This window comes from Pan troglodytes, chromosome X (assembly GCF_028858775.2).
Source record: "Pan troglodytes isolate AG18354 chromosome X, NHGRI_mPanTro3-v2.0_pri, whole genome shotgun sequence".
Taxonomy (NCBI): Eukaryota; Metazoa; Chordata; class Mammalia; order Primates; family Hominidae; genus Pan; species Pan troglodytes.
This window is the reverse complement of record NC_072421.2, coordinates 130,993,428-131,007,658: the sequence shown is the minus strand read 5'-3', so window position 1 is coordinate 131,007,658 and position 14,231 is coordinate 130,993,428. Positions and strand designations below refer to the sequence as shown.

The following is a 14,231-nucleotide window of genomic DNA, read 5'->3' as shown; positions in this document are numbered from 1 at the left end:
GAGAAACATCCCAAGGGAAGCAACTGATTGACCTGACTTGCTTATGGAGGCCCTGTCAGGGACAGCCACCTTGGCTGCTGTAAGTGGAAGACTGATTACAGCCTGCAGCAGGCTATGTCCCTCACTGGGCTGCAAGAGCCTTGGAATCAGAGAGAAATAAAACTAGAAGGAAACTTAGAGGTCATCCAGTTCAACACTTTGATTTACCAGATGGGGCAACTGAGGCCCAGAAAAGAAGGAAATGACTTGTCTAAGGTGAGATAATAAGTCAGTAGCTAAACTAGGCTTGGAACCCAGGGCTCCAGACTGCCAGGATGCACAGGATCACTTGAGGCCAGGAATTTAAGACCAGCCTCCTAGGGACTCTGCTAGGAGACGCTGAATAACCAAAGATGGAGGGCTCTCTATTTATTGCTTTTCTCAATACAGAAAAACTTTTCAACACACAAAAAAATGCAGACCTTAATGACTGACAATTATTTTAAAAAAGAATTATCTAGTCTACAACACAAAGGACATGAAGGCGAAATGAGAGTCAGGGGCTGAATGTGTAATTAGTACAGATGTTGAGTCTACCCTTTGGGCATAGTTAAACTGATTACAAATAGAAACAGATTTTTGGATTTAGCATGAAAATCTCCTTGCTGGCCCAAAAGGTTCTCACTGATGATCAAGATAGAAACAATTTATGTGCATTTTATAATATGTACCTAATACAGCAAAAATACGTTCTGGAAAATCACTGATAAACATAAAGATATGAATGATTGAAAAGAGAATGGTTTGTGGTGATTCTCATAATACATCTGGTTTGTAGCAAACTGAGAAGTTTCTGGTTTGATGTAGATTTAGCCACTTTGTAGGGTTTTTTTTTTTTTTTTTTAACTTTGCTACTGGCTGATCCCCAGATACTATTCCCACAGGCTTCTTGTTTATTTCAACACAAGATGTCTGACAAGTCTCTTCCTCTTAGAGCTGTCTTCCACAGTGTTAACAATCATCTTTCTAAAAAACACAAATCAGATTGTGTTGTTTGTTTACTTCAAAACCTTCAGTGGCTCCCTGTTGCTCACAGAATAGTTTTACTTTCCTAATCCACCATGATTTGGCTCTTACTTGTCCCTCCGCCTTACCTTTCATCTCCCACCACCTCTTCCCCCACAGTACACACACACACACACACACACACACACACACACACACACACACACATATACACACCACAACAATGTCCATTCTGTGGCTCCTCCTACCATGGAGGCTACTTGCTGCTTCTGAATATGCCTCATAGACATTCTCTGAGCTTGGTGATTTTGGTCAGGCTGCACCCTCTGCCTGGAATAACCATTCATTCAGCCCCTGCCATAATTCTGTCCATCCTTCATGGTGTAGATTATGTCCCAATTATTCTTAATTTTATTATTTTTTATTTTTATTTCAATAGTTTTTGGGTACAGATGTTGTTTAGTTACATGGATGAGTTCTTCAGTGGTGAATTTTCAGATTTTAGTGCACCTATCGTCCAAGCAGTATACACTGTACCAAATATGTAGTCTTTTATCCCTCACCTCACTCCCACTCTGTCCCCTGAGTCCCCAGTGTCTATTATGTCATTCTTATGCCTTTGTGTCCTCATAGCTTAGCTCCCACTTATAAGTGAAAACATACGATATTTGGTTTTCCATTCCTGAGTTACTTCCCTTAAAATAATGGCCTCCGGCTCCATCCAAGTTGCTGCAAAAGACATTATTTCATTCATTTTTATGGCTGAGTAGTGTTACATGGTGTATGTATACCACATTTTCTTTATCCACTTGTTGGTTGATGGGCACTTAGGCTGGATCCATATTTTTGCAATTGCAAATTGAGCTGCTATAACCATGCGTGTTCATGTGTCTTTTTCATAGAATGACTTCTTTTCCTTTGGGTAGATACTCAGTAGTGGGATATCCCAATTGTTTTAAGAAGTCTTCCCAGATCTTTCTATTTGGAATTTTTATCTCTTTCTCTTCTATCCCCGAGGTGTTTTGCTTGTGCCTTTAACTGAGCCCTTTCTACTTTCTGCCACGTAGCTAGTTGAATTGTCTCTTGATCAATTTCCCTTGCCAGTGAGGGGGCTCATGAAGGCAGACAGTAAGTCTTTCTCTAACCCTCAACTGTGATGCTTGAGACATCATAGGCTAGTTTTGTTTGTTGAATTAAATTGGATTACATTTCCCCTGTCCAGAAATGTCTGTATTTATCTTTCACCAAAAATCCTATTTCCTCTGTCTCCATAATGCTTCATTATTGTGCTAAGCTATTCCCTTTATCTCTAATCTTCATGATGGTGGCCCAAGCGTACAGTGGCTTTGCTGGGATTCCCATCAATTATAAGCCACAGGTGCCTGGCTATGGAATTGGTTGATAAACTTTTGCTACTGCTGAATGAAGAGCCTCAGGAAACCTGCAGCCATAGCTTATGGAACACAGGGAGATAGCGTTCTGAATATTCCTGGGGGCCTTTTGGAGGTAGAAGACTTGGCCATCTTTGTGGTTGGGGTATCTAATGGCTTTGGCCATCATTGTTGATTTCTTCAGGGAAATAGAACTGATATGATAATTCCCATTTCCAACCCAGAGCTCTTTTCAGGATTTCAAAAAGTTTAACAAGGCTACTTAATCAAGTATGTGGTCAATTTTATGTGCAAACAGTGACTTTGCTCTCATGCTGTTTGGAAGTTCTCTTTGGCACTGTGTATTTCACTAATGGAGTTTGTTTTCAAGAAGAATCCATTACTACTTAATTACTGTAGTTTATTTGGTATATAGAATTTTTCAAGAGGCAGTGTAGCTTCATTTGAGGTTTAGAGTCAGACCTGGACTCAAATAGCTCTTCTACCCCATACCAGCTGTGTAAATATGGGCAAAATAATTAACCTGAGCTTGAGCTTCCTCTCCAGTAAAATGGGAATTATAATACCTACCTTATAACATCGTGGAGATGGTTAAATTCAATGAAATAATGTACGGAAATAGTTTAACACAGTGCCTGGCCTACAGTGAGGACTCAGTAGTTGGGGGTCATTACTATAATTAAAAAATGCAGGGCCCAAGAGATTGAAATAGCAAAAGAAGGCCAGGCACGGTGGCTCACTTGTAATTCCAGAATTTTGGGAGGCCGAGGTGGTCAGATCGCTTGAGCTCAGGAGTTTGAGACCAGCCTGGGCAACATGGCAAAACCCCGTCTCTAGAAAAAAAAAAAAAAATACAAATAATAGCCAGGCAGGGTGGCACATGCCTGACTATTATTTGTATTTTTTTTTTCTGGAGACGGGGTTTTGCCATGGCCCCAGCTACTTGGGAGGCCAATGTGGGAGGATTGCTTGAGCCCTGGAAATCGAGGCTGCGTTGAGCCATGATCGCACCACTATACTGCAGCCTGGGCGACACAGAAAGACCCTGTCTCAAAAAAACAAAACAAAACAAAAAACAAACAAAATCAGAAGAGGTCTTTACTGGCAAAAAAAAAAAAAAAAAAAAATTAGACACAACTGGATTTAACAAAACTTCTGGGTTTGCCATAACTACTACAGTAAACAAAACTGTTGAAAGTTAGCAGATGATTTGAAGAAAGAAACAGTGTAGGAGCTGAGTAGTGACATTAATAGATATTGTTTCATCTTGATGTTGGGCAAGGGGCACTATCCAGAAAAGGAATCTGAAAGCAATGCTGAGAGTGCTCGCATTCAGGTCAACCCTAAAAATACTCCTCTTCATTTAAGTTGAGAAGTTGCTGTGAGAACCAAGGCTGGGCTTTCAACAGATCTAGCCATATGTGCTCTCCACTTTGGTGAAACCCGATCATGACCTAAGCCTGTGCTATCCTTGCCGACTGACAGCTGACCTCGGCCTTCTCTGTGCACCCTGCATAGTTCACCTTTCAAAGAAAGAGGTCTGATTTCCAAGTAGAGCATTGCTCTTTGTTCTTTTTCTCTTTTTATTTTGTTTGTAGGTATTTATTTTGGAAGGCAGGGAATCTAGATTGTAGTCTGCTCAATTGCTTCTCCCTGGGTAAGAGAGTTTCCTGGAAAATTTGATTTGAATTATTACGAGTACTCAGGAAGAAAAACTCTCTGCTTTTAAATGAGTAAAATGTAACCAGATTCATATATCTTAAACCTTAGGACATTATTTCTTTCTACAGCCATGAAAATAGTTATAGTTAATAACAAAATGGAGAAAATATTTGTATAAAATATAGGCAAAAGTTCAACAAAATATATATTATTAAAATGAATAGGAAAAATATCAATACCCACTAGATAAAAAGGCAAAAGGTATAAACTACTACACATTGAGAAATATAATTAGTAAACTAAAACATAGGAAAAGTTTGTCTGCACTAGTAATCAAATCCCTGCAAATTAAAGAAACGTTGAGATGTCCCCTTATATTAGCAAAAAATATCTTTTTTCAATGGAGGTGCCGTAAAATTGTTTCTCTCATCATTGCTGGTGGCAACATAGATTGCAATAGACCTTTTGGAAATTGGTATCTTAGTCTGTGAAATTAGACTCCCTGGCTTTGATCACTTTGACCTTGCTGCCTGCCCTAACCAGTGCTAGCCTTAGCAGAGCCTTGGTCCTGGGCACTGCTCTGTACTGGACCAGCTGAGTCCCCACACTTTCTTCCTGTGACTTATTGAGTGTTTCATCCCCTGTAAGAGAAGCTCTTCCTTCCTCTTCCTTCCTTCCCTCTGTAGAATCCTAGTCATTTCCTCTGTGCCTGTTGCCGGGCATCTCAGTGTCCCAAAGGATCTTTCTAGCTCCCTTGGCTACCAGACAGTTGGCTGGTGAAGTTGCTCACATCATATCACCTTCACAAGATATTGAAATAGCAACATTGGCAACGGAGTCTAGAAGAGCCAAGAGAGTAGATTTGATCTTTAAATCTGGAAAAGCAAATCTGAAAGATATTGAGCCCTTGGCCAGGGTCAGCCATCTTGAATTTCCTGATAAACCACTGTCTTCCTTAGATTTGCCTTCTGGGGCCACCTTTGCTTTAGGACAAGCTAAATAACACCCTGATTTCTTTTCAGAATCATGAACATATATCATAAATGCTAGGCAGTCAAAGAATGAAAGGCTCTTGCCCATTAGCCTCTCCTTACACCCATTCACTTGGTATCAGTTTAAATCTATGCTTTGATCAATTTTGCTTTTTTGCGAGGATTGTTTTTAGGGGGAAATGAAAAGACCTTATAGATAAAAGGAGAATTATTTGGGAAAATAAAACAACTTTCAACAGCAAACTACCTATCCTAAACCCTAATTAAGGGAAAGCTCCCAGGACAAGGAAATGTATATAAGGTGCAGGGCCTAAGAAAGGTACACTGGGAACCCACAGCACCCCCTCCCCACCAGCACACATACACACAAGAACACAACCACATGGTATAGTCACCTACATGGCATCTTACGTTTTGATACCCATAAGATCTGGTGAAAATGCCCTTCAAGCAAAACCTTGCCTGGGAGGAGATGTTGCAAAGGGCTAGCGTGCACCCTACAATGTGGATGCAGCCAAAGGGGAGTGGGGTGCAGCCTGTTCGCTCCCCACTCCTGCTTGCTGTGATCTCTGGAAGGAGCACTTCTGGCTGGCTCCTTCCACTGCCTCCCCTCTCCCCACCCCCACCCCCACATATCCTTCTTTTTCCCATCTCACAGTGGCCTTTTTCTCCCCCCTAAAAAAGGGAATCAAAGCTGAGGCTTTCCAGTGGTCCAGACACATGCTCGAGCTGTGGATAGTGTTATACTGAGGCTATGGGTAGACTTGCATTTCAAATCCTTCTCTTTTGATTGACAGAACTGGCCTATGATCTGGATGTGGATGATGCGCCTGGAAACAATCAGCAGGCGACTCCGAAGGACAACGAGATAAGCACCTTTCACAACCTCGGGAACGTTCATTCCCCGCTGAAGCTTCTCACCAGCATGGCCATCTCGGTGGTGTGCTTCTTCTTCCTGGTGCACTGACTGCCTGGTGCCCAGCACATGTGCTGCCCTTCAGCACCCTGTGGTCTTCCTCGATAAAGGGAACCACTTTCTTATTTTTTTCTATTTTTTTTTTTTTTTTTGTTATCCTGTATACCTCCTCCAGCCATGAAGTAGAGGACTAACCATGTGTTATGTTTTCGAAAATCAAATGGTATCTTTTGGAGGAAGATACATTTTAGTGGTAGCATATAGATTGTCCTTTTGCAAAGAAAAAAAACCATCAAGTTGTGCCAAATTATTCTCCTATGTTTGGCTGCTAGAACATGGTTACCATGTCTTTCTCTCTCACTGCCTCCCTTTCTATCGTTCTCTCTTTGCATGGATTTCTTTGAAAAAAAATAAATTGCTCAAATAAAAATGTATTGGCCCTTTTTTTTGCAAACCGTCATCTATGGTGACTGCGCAATGCTTTTTTTTCCTTCTCACTAAACTTTCTATCCAACATATTCTTATCAGGCCCCAAGAGGTTCCTTGAAACCCACCTCCCTGCCTTCCTTCTGGGTGGAAATCAATGCTGACTCCAGAACCAATAAGAAAGAGCCACTCCCTCGCAATCCACAATCTTCATTTCGAAACCTTGGGTTGGAGTATCTTGTCTATGAAACCGAAGGTATCTCAAAAGAGTTACCTGGTCTGGTCTCTCTTTACAACTTTTACTTTGCCAAAAATGCTTTGCCCAAATAGGAATCCTCTATGTAAATCAGGTACAGTTACACCATTCATCTTCTCCCTTCTCCCAAATCAAGACAGTTGAGCCCAAACAGTGCAAAGAAATCACTCCCCAGCTTCTTTGCTGCTGTCTCAGGCTTGCTGTGTTGCCTCTCTCCACAGGGGCTGCCACATGGCATGGGCAGCCGTTGCTTTGGGTCAGGTTGCAGAAGGTGTCATCAGCAAACCCATGATTTATAGGGAGCAACTCTCACTCTTGGCCTCAGGTGAGCTTCTTCAACATTCATTTATTCAACGAGTAGGTTTTGCATACCTGTTGGGTTTCAGGTACTGTACCAGATGCTGGAGACAGTGGAAAACAAAACAGAACTGAGCCCTGCTCTCATGGAACTGAAGGTCTGACACCAGTAGTAATTACAACACTGGCTTTTCATCATCAACCATAGGCCCAGTATTATTACTCAAAATCTGTTTTTTGCAGGGTGTGGTGGCTCACACCTGTAAGCCCAACACTTTGGGAGGCTGAGGCGGGTGGATCATTTGAGGTCAGGAGTTTGAGACCAGCCTGGCCAACATGGCAAAACCCCGTCTGTACTAAAAATACAAAAAATTTAGCCAGGTGTGGTGGCGGGTGTCTGTAATCCCAGCTACTCAGGAGGCTGAAGCAGGAGAATCGCTTGAACCTGGGAGGCAGAGGTTGCAGTGAGCTGAGATCATGCCATTGCACTCCAGCCTGGATGACAGAGTGAGACGCTGTCTCAAAAAAAAAAAAAATCTGTTTTTACACATACGACATTGCAATAATAATGGCACTTATGTTAGGTGATACTCAGACATTCTGCTGCCGAGGGATCCCAGGAATAACCACCCTGCCATTTTTGTAATGTGTATAATGCTTAGCACATTGCCCTGTTGCCAGGTCAGGTCAATAGAGACATTGATTCTTTCTAAAGGGGGAGGACTCAACTTCCACCTGATAAATATAAGAAAGAGAGGGTGAGATGCACTGAAGGGGTGTGAGAGAAGGTCAAGGAATGGACGGGGAAGTCCCCTTTGATTCTACGAGGTGGTCCTAGTCAAGATCTCCGATTTCGGTCCCATGGCAGGGGGTCACCATGTGGGAAGCAGAATGTGTAATTTCTCACAACTTATTGTACCCCTTCTCCTGCTGTCACCAACATACTTCTGTCCCCTGCAGAGCACAATTTTCCAATATCCATCTTCATCCTTTGCAGAAATGCTCACAAACACAAATTGGAAATATTTGGTTTAGCGTTTCCTTTGGTTAGTTTTATCGAAGTTAAGACTACAATCAGTTGTATGTGTTAATGTGATCTCAATGATTTGTAATGGGTAAGACCTGAAAGAGAAAGAAGCCAGTTGTCTTTGTTTTTAAACCATCATTCTTTGTGCATTTGAATGGGGTTTGTAAGAAACTTTGGGCTTTGGTTTATGAAACCTACACATTGCAAAGATTTGCTGCTTGGACTCAGAGTCTAATATAGTAACACCAACCCAGAAGAAGGATTTAAAGCCCAGTTATCATCTAATAATTGTCTCTGACATTCCATGGAAATGTTATTTGATGTGGCAAAAAATAATTTGTGGCTCAGAGACCAAGCTTTGCTCCTGCAAGCAGGAGAGGACTGTCTTAAAGTCCATTTCTCCTCTCTGGGAGGCAAAAGAGATTGTCAGTTTTCGCACACCCTTCTCATCCACTTCCTCTCTCTAGACCTCAGTTTCCCTATTGTCAAATGGAGAATGAGGACAAGGTTTCTAACCTCTTTGTTACTCAGATTTTGTGGCACCATTCAACCCAAAAGGCAGTAAATGCCGGTCCCTCTGCCCAGCTGGTGGCATGAATGTGCTGTCCCTCCAATGCCTCTCAGAACTTTTCCAGCCTAAGGTCATATTTGACTTGCTTCAGTTTCCAGAACATGACCCCAGGCACCCTGTGTTTCTGCTGTCCTGGTACTCTGTCTGCAGCTATGGGCCATCCAGCCTGAGCGAGGAGGACCAGAAGATAACTCCCCTGTCACGTCCAAGACCTGCTGGCTTCAGCTACGTAGATGGGATTAAACTGGATAACCATACACATGTTTAAAACATGGAAAATCCACCATATCCTACTGGCATCAACTATGTATCATCAATGGCCTCTTTTAGCTTTTTGCCTCTGTCTTTTCCTATCTCTCTATGTATTTTTTTATTATTGCTCTAGTTCAGAATCAAGTTTCATGGCTAGTTAGTGGCTTTTCATCTTTGACGTGTTGATTCTACCATTTTATTTTTTTTTTAAACAGAGTCTCCCTCTGTCACCCAAGCTGGAGTATGATGGCACAATCTCGGCTCACTGCAGCCTCCACCTCCCTGGTTCCAGCAATTCTCCTGCCTCAGCCTCCCGAGTAGCTGGGACTATAGGCACACATCACTAGGCTTGGCTGATTTTTCTATCTTTTTGTAAAGATGGGATTTCACCATGTTACCCAGGCTGGTCTCAAACTCCTGACCTCAAGTGATCCACCTGCCTTGGCTTCCCAAGGTGCTGGGATAATCATACACATGTATAAAACATGGAAACTCCACCATATCCTATTGGATTTAAGCTGGGATTACAGGTGTGAGCCACCGCACCTGGCCTGATTCTACCCTTTGATTTAAACTTCCTACACTTGAATTATGTTAAGATGACTATTTTTTCTTAGAAGAGACCTGGGAGCTGGGAAGTTGCCCCATTGTGTTGGAAGGCCTCTTCCTCATTGGATGCATGAGTGAACTTCCACCAACTCAACTCTGGTACTTGAGTAAGGTTAATTCCTAAAATAACAGATACTGAGTCCCTAGACTGGAAGGGACCTGATAGTTCATCCCACAATGTTTGCTTGATTACCTCCTAAGGCAGGGCTCTCACTAGGTCACAAAGTAGCCTGTTTGGTTGTTGGATACCTCGAATTTTTAGCAAATCCATTTCTTAAAGGAAAAGAGTTATTACAAATGAAATACAGGTAATAAAAAACCTAATGACACATAATTATGTAAAGTTTAGAAAATGATGTTTGCCCCATAATTCCATACCACATAGAAATCCACTATTAAATATTTATATTTTTCCATACAAAAAAAATTAGCCGGGTATGGTGGCGGGCACCTGTAGTCCAAGCTACTCGGGAGGCTGAGGCAGGAGAATGGTGTGAACCTGGGAGGCGGAGCTTGCAGTGAGCCAAGATTGTGCCACTGCACTCCAGCCTGGGCGACAGAGCGAGACTCTGTCTCAAAAAAAAAAAATTTATATTTTTCCAGTCTTTCACCCCCTCTCTGTATATGTATATTCACACACATGAGATTGTATTGAACATACAATTCTTTTTTTTTTGCAGTTGCATACTGTTGCTACAACCAATGCTTTATTGAGAAATATATATTTTTTTATTTTTTATTATACTTTAAGTCCTGGGATACATGTGCAGAATGTGCATGAGCATACAATTCTATAATATGAATCAGTCTTTATTAGGGTGAGCCTAAATCTGCTTTCCTATTATTTCCTCCTATGGTTCTGGCTCTGCCATAAAGAGCATCCTGAGATTCAGATAGCCGTGCTCACTTGGGCAGCACACATACTAAAATCGGAATGATACAGAGATTAGCATGGGCCCTGTGCATGAGTGACATGCAAATTTGTGAAGCATTCCATATTTTTAGCAACATTGATGGAACTAGAGGCTATTCTCTTAAGTAAAACAACTCAGAGATAGAAAGTTAAATACTGCATGTCCTCACTTATAAGTGGGAGCTAAATAACGTGTACACATGAACATTGAGAGTGGAATAATAAACACTGGAGACTGGGAAAGGTGAGAGGATGGGAGGGAGTAAGGGGTAAGAAATTACTTAATGGGTACAATGTACACTATTTGGGTGATGGTTACACTGAAAGCCCAGACTTCACCACTATGCAATACATCCATGAATCAAAACTGCACTTGTGTCCCTTAAATTTATACAAACAAAAAAAGAGAGACTAAGATGGCACTAGTTTTCACATAGCTCCCTTTTCACAATAATTTTCAGTCACTGACACTTGCCTCCTCTGGGTTGTCTGCTTTTCCAAACACATTGGACAGCACTGACAAGCTCCTTCGTGAGCCGGGCTCCAGTGGGCCAGTGGTCCTCTTGTCCTGTCAGGCCCATAGCTGAGCCCATGGCAGGGAGAGCCTGAACAGTGTGGCTGATGGGTGTCTCTGTTCCCGCAGAAGTCCAGGACCTCTGCCAGAGCAGTCCTAGGATTCAGACACTTGCTGAGCAGCCACATCACACTCTTTAGTGCATGATAATTCCATGTTCTGGCTAACTGCAACTGTGATTGATAGGTTTTTTCAAGAATGGCTGCCCAGCCAGGTCTCTTCCATCCCATACTTGCACAATTGCTTTTTTAAACACGTTCCAAAGGCTTTTGGTTTCCCTTGTCTATGGATTGAGCCAGATGCCATACACTATGTGTGTGTGTGTGCACGTGTGTGTGTGTGTGTGTGTGTGTGTGTGTGTGTGTGTGTATACTGGGGTGGAGAAATATTTTTTCTTGCCAAGGCCACAGCATTTTTGGAAGTCCTCTTTTGGAATTGCTGTTGAGCTAGTTTATGTGCCATACAAGAAAATCAGCCTCATTTCTTTATAGTCACACCTTGTTTGGAAGCAAAAATAATATTTTTCAGTTTGATCACCCACCTCATTCACTACACTTGCTGCCAAGTAGCTTTTAGCTGTTTCCAAAAATCAAATCTGCCTTCAAGAAACAAAGCCCCTTCCCTCCCTCACCCCAAGAAGATTCCAAAGAATGTGCTATGGACTATGGAAGTTTCTCTTTTTTTCCAAAGAAAAGTTCCAGAAAATTTGAGGACACTGTCCCTGGTGCAATGATTCCCTTCTAAGGGGGCCTCTTGGAAAGTCACAGTACTAGTTTGGATGTAGAAGGTCTTCTAGGTTTGCCAAGGAACCAACCAAATAAGGTCATAGCTTTTTATTCACTTTTATATATTTAGAAATTAATGTATTGAGTTTGAAAGATTCACATTAAAAACATAGAAAAATAAAGCATAGGGCTGGGCATGGTGGCTCATGCCTGTAATCCCAGCACTTTGGGAAGACAAGGCAAGCAGATCACTTGAGGTCAGGAGTTTGAGACCAGCCTGGCCAACATGGCAAAACCCGTCTCTACTAATACAAACATTAGCCGGGCGTAGTAGCACGCGACTGTAATTCCAGCATTTTGGGAGGCTGAGGCAGGCAGATCACTTGAGGCCAGGAGTTCTAGACCAGCCTGGGCAACATGGTGAAAACCCCATCTCTACTAAAACTACAAAAATTAGCTGGGCATGGAGGTGCACACCTGTAATCCCAGCTACTCAGGAGGCTGAGGCAGGAGAATCGCTTGAACCCAGAAAGTGGAGGTTGCAGTGAGCCAAGATCACGCCACTGGACTCCAGCCTGGGCAACAGAGCAAGACTCCATCTCAAAAACACAAACAAATAAACAAACAAAGACTAAGGGAGAAGAGTGCTTTAGGCAGAACAATATGACACAGGTCCATAGTGGGCCATGCACAAGGCAGGTTACTGTTGGAATACTTGCCATGGTGAAGCACTGCAGGATACCAGGTACCTCCCTGGGAGAGAGGAGAGGTACAACGTGAGGATGCACACCATGGAGTATCATGCAGCAGTGAAAAGCAACAGACCATATGTACCCCCAGCAGCATGGATGGATCTTAAAACCCTAGTATGGGTAAAAAAGAAAAAAGGCAAGAAACTCCATGGGCTATATAGCATCTCACCATTTGAATTAATTAAAATATATACACAGGCTGGGCACTGCGGCTCACACCTGTAATCCCAGCACTTTGGGAGGCTGAAGCAGGTAGATCACCTGAGGTCAGGAACTCGAGACCAGCCTGGCCAACATAGTGAAACCCTGTCTCTACTCAAAATACAAAAATTAGCCAGGCATGGTGTAGTCCCAGCTACTTGGAGTCCCAGCTACTTGGGAAGCTGAGGCAGGAGAGTCACTTGAACCCAGAAGGGGGAGGTTGTAGTGAGCTGGGATCACACCACTGCACTCCAGCCTAGGCAACAGATTGAGACTGTCTCAAAAAAAAAACAAGTATATATATATATACACATATAAGTATATGTATATATATACACGTGTATATGTATATATATACACGTGTATATGTATATATATACACGTGTATATGTATATATATACACGTGTATATGTATATATATACACGTGTATATGTATATATATACACGTGTATATGTATATATATACACGTGTATATGTATATATATACACGTGTATATGTATATATATACACGTGTATATGTATATATATACACGTATACATATGTGTATATACGTGTATATATGTATATATACGTGTATATATGTATATATACATGTATATGTATATATACACGTATATATGTATATATACGTGTATATATGTATATATACATGTATACGTGTATATATACACGTATATACGTGTATATATACGTATATACGTGTATATATACACGTATATACGTGTATATATACGTATATACGTGTATATGTGTATATATACGTATATACGTGTATATATGTGTATATATATATACACGTATATATACACGTATATACGTGTATATATACACGTATATACGTATATATACGTGTATATACGTGTATATACGTGTATATATACGTGTATATATACGTGTATATACGGGTATATATGTGTATATATACGTGTATATATGTGTATATATACACGTATATATGTGTATATATACGTGTATATATGTGTATATATACACATATATATGTGTATATATGTATATATACACGTATATATGTGTATATATGTGTATATATACATGTATATGTGTATATATGTGTATATATGTGTATATATGTGTATATATACATGTATATATGTGTGTATATACACGTATATATGTGTATATATACACGTATATGTGTATATATACACGTATATACGTGTATATATACGTGTATCTATGTGTATATATACATGTATATGTGTATCTATGTGTATATATACATGTATATGTGTATCTATGTATATACATACATGTATATGTGTATCTGTATACATACATGTATATGTGTATCTATGTATATATACATGTATATGTGTATCTATGTATATATACATGTATATACATACATGTATACATGTATATATACACGTACATGTATATATACATGTATACACACATACATGTATACATGTATATATACACGTACATGTATATATACATGTATACACACATACATGCATACATGTATACACACATACATGCATACATGTATACACACATACATGCATACATGTATACACATACATGCATACATGTATACACATACATGCATACATGTATACACACATACATGTATACATGTATACACACATACATGTATACACATGTATACACACATACATGTATACACATGTAT

At 40.8% G+C, this 14,231-nt stretch overlaps 1 protein-coding gene and 1 non-coding gene across 2 annotated transcripts in view; both read left to right on the top strand.

Moving 5' to 3' along the window:
* The window catches only part of GPC3 (glypican 3), a 452,497-nt gene extending 446,101 nt beyond the window's left edge, over positions 1-6,396 (top strand). Inside the window, 1 exon segment of the mRNA NM_001135737.1 lies at positions 5,848-6,396. Within this exon segment, the coding sequence (NP_001129209.1) occupies positions 5,848-6,017 (170 nt within the window). The 3' untranslated portion in view covers positions 6,018-6,396.
* Positions 6,397-10,303: 3,907 nt separating this feature from the next.
* Positions 10,304-10,407, top strand: LOC112207156 (U6 spliceosomal RNA). Its single transcript, XR_002941623.1, has one exon. It is a non-coding gene; the product is annotated as a U6 spliceosomal RNA (small nuclear RNA).
* Positions 10,408-14,231: the final 3,824 nt, after the last annotated feature.